The sequence below is a fragment of the Neltuma alba genome, unplaced genomic scaffold (assembly GCF_004799145.2).
Source record: "Neltuma alba isolate B1F8T4 unplaced genomic scaffold, ASM479914v2 tig00011253_pilon, whole genome shotgun sequence".
NCBI classification, from domain to species: domain Eukaryota; kingdom Viridiplantae; phylum Streptophyta; class Magnoliopsida; order Fabales; family Fabaceae; genus Neltuma; species Neltuma alba.
This window is the reverse complement of record NW_021635968.1, coordinates 334,459-343,492: the sequence shown is the minus strand read 5'-3', so window position 1 is coordinate 343,492 and position 9,034 is coordinate 334,459. Positions and strand designations below refer to the sequence as shown.

Below are 9,034 nucleotides of genomic sequence, written 5' to 3'. Positions count from 1 at the left end.
GTTTATATTCTGCAACAAAATGAAAACCATTAACAAGAGTGAAAAATTTAATTAGCAAAATAAACATTGATATTGGATTGGATGTCCCACCCCTTCATCGATATATCCTCCTATACGACCACTAATGTATATAACGTTCTGCAACAAAATGAAAACCATTAACATGAGTGAAAAATTTAATTAGCAAAATAAACATTGATATTGAATTTGATCTCCCACGCCGTGTGGCGAGGGCAGTCCTTCTTTTAAAGAAACCTGAGGGCTTAAGGATTCCTGCAACAAAATGGAAACCATTAACATGAGAGTGAAATATTTAATTAGCAAAATAAACATTGGTATTAAATTTGATCTCCTACCACCACGTCGATCCGTGCTTCTTTTAAAGAACTATCATGGCTTGAGGGTTCCTACAACAACATGGAAACCATTAACATGAGAGTGAAATATTTAATCAGCAAAATAAACATTGATATTGGATTTGATGTCCCACCATCACCTTGGTCTGTTCTTCTTTTTCTGAAAAAATGCGATCGCCTGAGGATTCCTATAACAAAATGAAAACCATTAACACGAGTAAAAAATTTAATTAGCAAAACAAACATTAAAGCATTAATATTGGATTTGATCTCCCACCTCCACATTGGTACGTTCTTTATGATCGCCTGAGGATTGCTGCAACAAAATCGAAACCTTTAACACGAGTGAAAAATTTAATCAGCAAAATAAACGTTGATATTGAATTTGATCTCCCACCTCCACATTGGTATGTCGTTTATGATCGCCCAAGGATTGCTGCAACAAAATGGAAACCATTAACACGAGAATGAAATATTTAATCAGCAAAATAAACATTGATATTGGATTTGATTTCGCACAGCCGTCCAGGACGAACGATCTTCTTCCTCCTCCATATTTTGCTGATTGCCTGAATCTACTATGTTTAATATGCTTTCCCCGAAACTTGTCCAGTATTTTGGGGATGATACATTTTTATGAAAGTGATAATAAGTGTCGAGTTATTTAATGGGAGACTAGAGAAGTATATCAGTAAATTGAATATTTATATTCCGTTTTGGTCACTTACAATTTTTGGTGGATCGTTCCCCGGTAATGGGTTGTGCCCGTTATCTTCTTGCCTCTTTGGGGGATCTTGTCCCTGCAAAATAGAAAATCCACAAGGATAAAATACATAGTAGTTCAAGTAACAGGTTTGATTGCTTGATTATGTTGCCGTAAAACTCAAATAAGACCTTGGTCTGTTCTTTCAAAGAAATATGATCGTTTGAGGATTGCTGCAACAAAATGAAAACTATTAACACGAGTGAAAAATTTAATCAGCAAAATGATATTGATATTGGATTTGATCTCCCACCCCATTCTTATGTTCTTCAGGATCGCCCGAGGATTGCTGCAAAAAAATGACAATCGTTATAAACATTAATAAGGCCTGCCCTGCGCCTCTTAAATATGCATTGCCATTTCGATTGGTGGAATCATGCTGTCCTCCTCCTCTTTTTGTTGAGCGGAAAAGATAGAAGATGACCGAGCAGAGGACTATTGCAATCGGTGCAAGCAGCCGGTTGATTTTTGGAAATTGTGAGGCAAACAATGACAGGAAAAAAGAGGAGAAGCCAGTTTCGAATCCAAGCTTAGACTCCCTTGACATGGATAGGGACATCAAGGCAAATGAACCATACGAGATAATGCTAAATACATCTGCTTTTCCAGTCTGAAGCATGTCAACGATGGTGGAGCCAAAACATGTTAGACCAAATGTCAGAGCTAGCACAAGATCTTGGAATCCTTTTGAAACTTCAACTTTCTGGGTTTTTTTTCTTTTACCAACTTTCTGGGTTACCCATATGAGCGTCGACACATTTAACCAGACATATAGATAAATAACGAGACCGACCTCACCCAACTTTCCGAATGACTTTTTGTAGATGTCACCGAGAGCAAAGCAAACCAGGCCATTTATAGCTGACACAACTGCCACAAGATCCCAAATCGTCCACTTATCTGCACGATCTGTCTGGTGTCCGGCCATGTATCAGCAACAGCCTGAAGTTATGGGGCAAAAATATGCAGGCTAAGCTCGGCTAAAACATAACAGAGAATCTAATATGGGACAAAGATCAAATGTGCTTTATTCCACACGAAATGTAAGAACAGGGCATAGCCAAGATTTTAGTAGGAGTTCTGTTACCGGCCAAAGAAAAAAAGGATCAAAGGAACAAAATGACCTCAACAAAATGCTCCCTCCCACAGTTCCCAGAATCGTGGCGACCACAAATCAAACCCAAACGAACAAAATGTTCAATTGAATCCACTGGGGTTATTACTCACTTTTTTACTTGCCGTTTTATTTTCCGATTATTGTGGGATTCACGCGGAGAGAAACAGAGGAAGGAGCCGCAAAGGTCCACTGCTAACTCTGAGAAGAAGGCCCAGAAACTAGTCCGTGACATAAATGACTTGGATTCTACGTGTTACATCGTACTCGGGTAAGCTAGTGATGGTAATATGTCCGGTATATTTGTTTATGTTATGAATATAATAATATCTTTGTGGATGTCCATATATCTCTTTTTATCTCCTATATCTCCTATAATCTCTAAGATCTCCCATTATCTCTATATCCCACAATTATCTCATATTATCATGTGATTTGTAGATTCTATCAAAGATGTAAAGCTGTGCCTATAAATAAAGGTCATGTATAATGTATTGTGTACTCTTGAATGGAATGAGAAAGACTCTCTCTTATCAATCCTCTCTTCCTTTGTATGATTCTTCTCTATTTCTTCTTTATTCATAACACGTTATCAGCACGAAACTCTAACCAAAGTGCGTATGATATACTTTTCTACCCCATCATAATTTTAGAACATCATCTTTATTGTTTTTCTAGAGTATCATTTGCTCTGTTCAAATAAAAATACCTCGACCATCATATATATGGTGTTTCAGAGTATTCGTATTCCTATTCAATTTATCTAGGATAATCTAAGCCATTATATGGAATTAAAAGGATTATCTACCGTTGTTTTAAACATCGGGTTCCATGGCTATGATTGGGGATTTTTGTTCCCCTTATATTTCTTATTGACTTGACGTCACTATTTCGATGGAACCCGAAGTTCCAATAGATACTAGCAGTAATCATAAAGATTTACTATCTAAAGTTAAATGGTCAGAAGCCATATAATTTTAAGTTTTCATCTTATTGTAACTAAATGGCCAGAAGCCATATAACTCAGATTTTTCATTCTTTTCAAATTAAATGGCTAAAAGCCATATGATTTTGATTTTCTATATTATAGCCTGAAGCTATACAACTTTGAGTTTTTATCTTATGGCTAGAAGCCATATATATATATATATGGGGTTAATTCTCTATTTTTTTTAAAATGACTTGAAGTCATATGTATTTGAAATTTTATCTTATTAAATTACTAGAAGTATTTACGTATAAATTTTCTATCTTATAGCTAGAAGTCATATATACTTGATTACTGTTATCTTATTAAATGGCTAGAAGCCATGTAATTTGAATTTTCTATTTTATGGCCAGAAGCCATATATATAATTTTGTTTTATCTTATTAAATGGCTAGTTGCCATATAAATTTGATTTTCTATCTTACGGCCAGAAGCCATAGATATTTGAATTTTTTTTATTTCATTAAAAGGCTAGAAGCAATATAATTTGTATTTTCTATTTTATGGCCATAAGCCATATATATAATTTTTCTTTATTTATATATATCATGTTGAATTTTCTATTTTATAGCCAGAAGCCATTTATATATATATTTAAATTTTCTTTTATCTTATTAAATGGTTTGCATTCATATAATTTTGATTTTCTATCTTATGACTAGAAGTCATAAATATTTAATTTTGTTATTTTATTAATTGGCCTGAAGCCATATAACATCAAATTTTTATCTTATGATCAGAAATCATATATCTTTAATTTTTTTTATTTTGAAATTAAATAGCTAAATGCTATGTATCGTTTTTTATTTTATGGCCTGAAGCCATATAGTTTTAATTATGAGAAGGATCATTACATGGTTTGTTTATAAAAATATATATATATGCTTCATATTTAAAAAAATAAAAAATAAAAAAAAGGGGGGGTATAACAAAAAGTGAAGTATATTATATAGTGAAATAATAATATATTTTAGTTCCTGAAGAACTATATATAGCATTTTTTTTGAAGAACTATATGTAATCAAAAAAAAAATTGATATAGTTCCAGAAGGACTAATAACAAAAGATTGATATAGTTCCAGAAGAACTAATAGCAAAATGTTGATATAGTTCATGAAGAACTAGTAACAAAATTGATATAGTTCTTGAATAACTAATGTAGTTCCCTCCATTATTTTTGTGGGCAGAAAAGAAATTGATAATGAAAAATTATGACCCACAAACATTTATATTAGAATATTTGCTTATTAAAGGGTCTTAAAGTGATAGCTCAATTAGATTTAAATCTATTATTATATATGAATCAGGAAGTATTCGGATTTTCAAGTTAAAGATATGTTATTAGCTTACTATATATTATTCATTGTATTTGAAATACAGAAATAAGAAAAATATATTTATATGACTCACACTTGAGGGGGAGATTGTTGAAATTGTTGAAATACAAGTGTGAATCATGTTAGATGGAATTTGTTATTATTAATATTAATTTCATTCCTTATATTTCATGTTCCTTTTGAAAAAAGCTCCAGAAGAGCCAATAGCGCTAAACCTTCCATGAGTGCACAGGTTTCTACCATTTGGGTATAAGATAAAAACTAATGCTCTAGAAAAGTTATATCATTATTTATTATCCTGAAGATAAAATCTATAATTGATAACATATTCCTTATGGAATATTAAGGAAAATAAATAAATAATATAACATGGTAACAAGAAGTTTACCAATAATTGAGAATAATTTTACAATAAACCAAAAGTTTATGCATTCATAGTTTGGCATGACCGGTTAGATCATCCCGGATCATAATGATGCAAAATATCATAAAAAATGTGCATTGTCATTTATTAAAGAACTAGAAGATTCTTTAAAATGATATGTGATTCAAGAATTTTTATGTGTTGTTTGTTCTCATAGAGAACATCACTAGCTATGCTCAAAATCGGATCCGTACAGATTTATAATGTATCAGATTTATATATGGGCCCATTTAGACACCATGTAGACCAAAGTAATACTCTATAAGTGAAAGATGCATCTATAAAATGGTCACAGGTGTTTATGATCAACTTGCAACCTGAAGTTTGCAAATATGTTCAGATAATTACATTAAGTATATAAGTTCTTGATTATGAAATCAATACGATTCTTGTTGAGATTGCTAGTGATTGTTCCTCACGTTGCTGATAATTATATGCTTAGTAAAAGCCTCCATAAGAAGCTAGATCAGAGTTTATGAGAACAGAATTCCTACTTGAGTGTTGGGATGACTGATTTTATATATTTTTGCACATAAATGCATCAAGCCAACAATGTATTGTGAATTCTCCCATTATATTTGGCTTTTGGTCAGGAGTCAGACATTTTTCATCTTAGAATATGCAATATTTATTATTCCATCGTAATAATGGACATAGGTGGATATTAAAAGTAAGTTGGGATCAATGTTGGATAAGAACCTCCTTATTCTTGTTTGTCTCTAAATGAAACAAAATAATGTTTCTAAAAGAGATTTATGGATTTGGGAGACCTACATTGCATATTCCCAATATGAGGGGGAGAAAATGTATAGCTGGAAAAGAGAACACATAGAATATACTTTCATTATCAAATGTAGATCCTCAAATATAGTAGTATGAACTAGAAGTTCATGAAGTATTGCATTTGTAAAACATTACTAATGTCTGCCAGATGCAATTATTGACCTAAATGAGAATTTTTAATTCTTACATTCCAGCTAAAAATGCTCCTATTCTTGAAGACATGCTAAAAGCATAATGTTATGATCGGTTCCAAAAGAAAAGAAAAAGGAGCAAATGATAATGATGATCATACTAAGGAGGCATGAATTGCAAAAGAGATTAAGACATAACTCTTTGACCCCTGAAGAGGTTTAAGTGTCTGAAAGCAATAAAGAGATCTCGATATATTATGTCATAAAAGAAAACGAGACCGACAAAGGAATAAAATTGTCGACAATAATTTGATTGATGATATCACATGATCAAGTAAGGATCTTATATATAAATCTGTTATGAGATACAGATAGAAAAATGATTGGCCAACAGAAAAGAAAAGACGCAACATTATAACAGGAGATTTGTGTATCTCTAACCCAAACACCTGAAGTGTAAGGGGTATTTGTACAAGAAAAGAGAAAGAGAATCTTGTGGTGAATTAAAATTTTTATGTATATTATCAATATGGCAGTTTGATAAAATCTCATATACGTCTAGAAATACAGTGACCCACTATATAGTGAAATTATATGTGAATCCCAGAAGGATTCAAATTCTTGTATAAATATAAACGATCCAATACATGAATAGATATGGATCATAATGTATGAAAATTCTTGAAGGATTTAAGTTTCTAGAAGTATACAATTATGTTCTCAAGAACATCATTGAAGTAAGTCTCTATATGAGACACATGTGGTTAATATCAACTGAAGGAATGTTGTAAACTTATTCCAACTTGTCTGTTTATGAAAAGATTCAAAATGAGTCTATTATCGATACTATTTATAATGATAGTATCACAACTCCTGATGAGTTTTCAAAAACTGCAAATTACTTAAAGAAAAAGTTTGAAATAAAAGCTTTAAGAAGAATACATATGGATAAATCACATCCATTATGCGGATAAGTAACATTTATTATGTGTTTCGGTAGTTGCAAGATCTTTAGATATGGATTAAAGATCGATTTAGACCTCTAGAAGGTAATGAACAAATACTTGGTCCAGAAGTACCATGCTTTAGTGTCACTAGAGCACATATGTATCTATCTAGCCACACATAACTCAATATATCATTTGCTAGTTAGCATGATATAGTTTGTCGCTAATATAAAGACGATGGAGCGAAATTAAGAATATTTTTCATTTAAAGGATACCGTGGATATCTGAAAGTACCCACAACTAATTTTACTGGCTATGTAGATAAAGTATTTCTGTTTGATTCTCATGTTAAGAGATCACAACATGATCTATATGTAGGTAAACTATAAAAGGACTATCCGCCTCATAATGTTTAGAAGATTATGAAATTCATATTTGACGTTTTTATCTAATTACAATATTTGGAAGGGTTGTTCGTTATATTAGACTTTGCAGGCTCCAAGATGTCAACTGATGTTGTCAAGAGGGGGAGTTGATACACGCTGTACTCTTTTTTCTTTGTCTATGGTTTTGTCCCACTGGGTTTTCCTAGCAAGGTTTTTAATGAGGCAGCATTGCATAGTGTATCAATGAATGATGTACTCTTTTTCTTTCATTAGGTTTTTATCCCATAGGATTTTTCCTAGTTGAAGTTTTTTAACGAGGCACATTCATATATATTGGACATCCAAGGGGGAGTGTTATGAATATAATAATATCTTTGTGGATGTCCATATATCTCCCTTTATCTCCTATATCTCCTATAATCTCTAAGATCTCCCATTATCTCTATATCCCACAATTATCTCATATTATCATGTGATTTGTAGATTCTATCAAAGATGTAAAGCTGTGCCTATAAATAGAGGCTATGTATAATGTATTGTGTACTCTTGAATGGAATGAGAAAGACTCTCTCTTATCAATCCTCTCTTCCTTTGTATGATTCTTCTCTATTTCTTCTTTATTCATAACAATTTAAAATATTTCTTCCATGCATTTATGTCACCGACATTTCCCACAGTCGGCCTTCTGCTCAGAGCTAACAGTGGACCTTTGCCGCTCCTTCCTCTGTTTCTCTCCGCGTGAATCCCACAAACCCTACTCAGAGTCAAAACAAGTGGCGTTGTTTTAACTTGAATTTCAAAATCTCATTCTAGTATTCTTTTCTTTACACGTATTATAAAATGTTACTACCTGTTTATTAATATAAGAATTTATTTGATTTTTATTTTAGTTTTAAATATAAAATCTGAATTTATTTTTTATATTTTTTTTATTTTTTAATGATAGTTCTAATAATGTAGTTTTAGTATTTGATTAGTAAAGATATTTTAAAAAAGATAACATATATTTACTATAAATAATTAACTGAATTTATTTTTTTTAATATATTCAAATTAGTTAACTGATTTTTTTTATATTTAGGATAAGAGATAATATCGTTTTTTTTGGTATTTATTAATCTCCCGTTTCTTTTGTTCTGTCATTTTTCCATGCGAAGACGCTCAAGGAAGATTGAATAAAAATTAGGAAATATAACAGCAACGTGGGGCCCAGTGGAATGATTAAAGAAAAGATCACATGCCCCAGATTTATTTATTTTTATTTTTTTGGCCTCATCCATATTCCAAACAGCAATAAGTGAATAACGCACATATATAAATGTATGGATTAAAAAGAAAAACGACACTAGCGACGGAATGTTCCGTCCAAACAAACATCCTCCTCGAACATCCTCCTCGAGATGGCTTCTTCATGACCCAAACTGAGAATCTGTGTCAACGTACAATTTTACCAGTTAAACTGTAATAAACATACTAACTTATTATACAAAATTATATATATAAAATATATTTTTACACAAATAATTATATATACATATATTATTAAAAACTAAAAAGAACTATATGATAATTTTAATTATAACTATTTTAATGACAAAATAATTTTTAAATATTTGTTTTACTATTTATTTTGTAATATTTTTTAAAAAATACTTTTATTATAATTTTAATTTTCAATGACACTAACTTTAAATTTTAAATCATAAATATTTTTTTACAAATATGATTTTTAGTTTTTTAAATTAAATTAATAAGATATATAATTTAGTCATATATACATTATATTACATTATATTATCTATAT

The 9,034-nt window shown here is 31.0% G+C and overlaps 1 protein-coding gene and 1 long non-coding RNA gene across 2 annotated transcripts; both read right to left on the bottom strand.

Moving 5' to 3' along the window:
* Positions 1–528: 528 nt before the first annotated feature.
* LOC114763102 (uncharacterized) lies at positions 529–798 on the bottom strand. The gene is made up of 3 exons (XR_003742314.1): positions 754–798; positions 634–672; positions 529–544 (listed from the first exon to the last, which is right to left on the bottom strand). It is a non-coding gene; the product is annotated as an uncharacterized LOC114763102 (long non-coding RNA).
* A 262-nt stretch (positions 799–1,060) lies between these two features.
* LOC114763093 (uncharacterized) lies at positions 1,061–2,047 on the bottom strand. Its single transcript, XM_028952694.1, has 4 exons — positions 1,544–2,047; positions 1,373–1,408; positions 1,251–1,292; positions 1,061–1,156 (listed from the first exon to the last, which is right to left on the bottom strand). The coding sequence occupies exons 1-4, from the start codon at positions 2,045–2,047 to the stop codon at positions 1,061–1,063; spliced, it is 678 nt and encodes a 225-aa protein (XP_028808527.1).
* Positions 2,048–9,034: the final 6,987 nt, after the last annotated feature.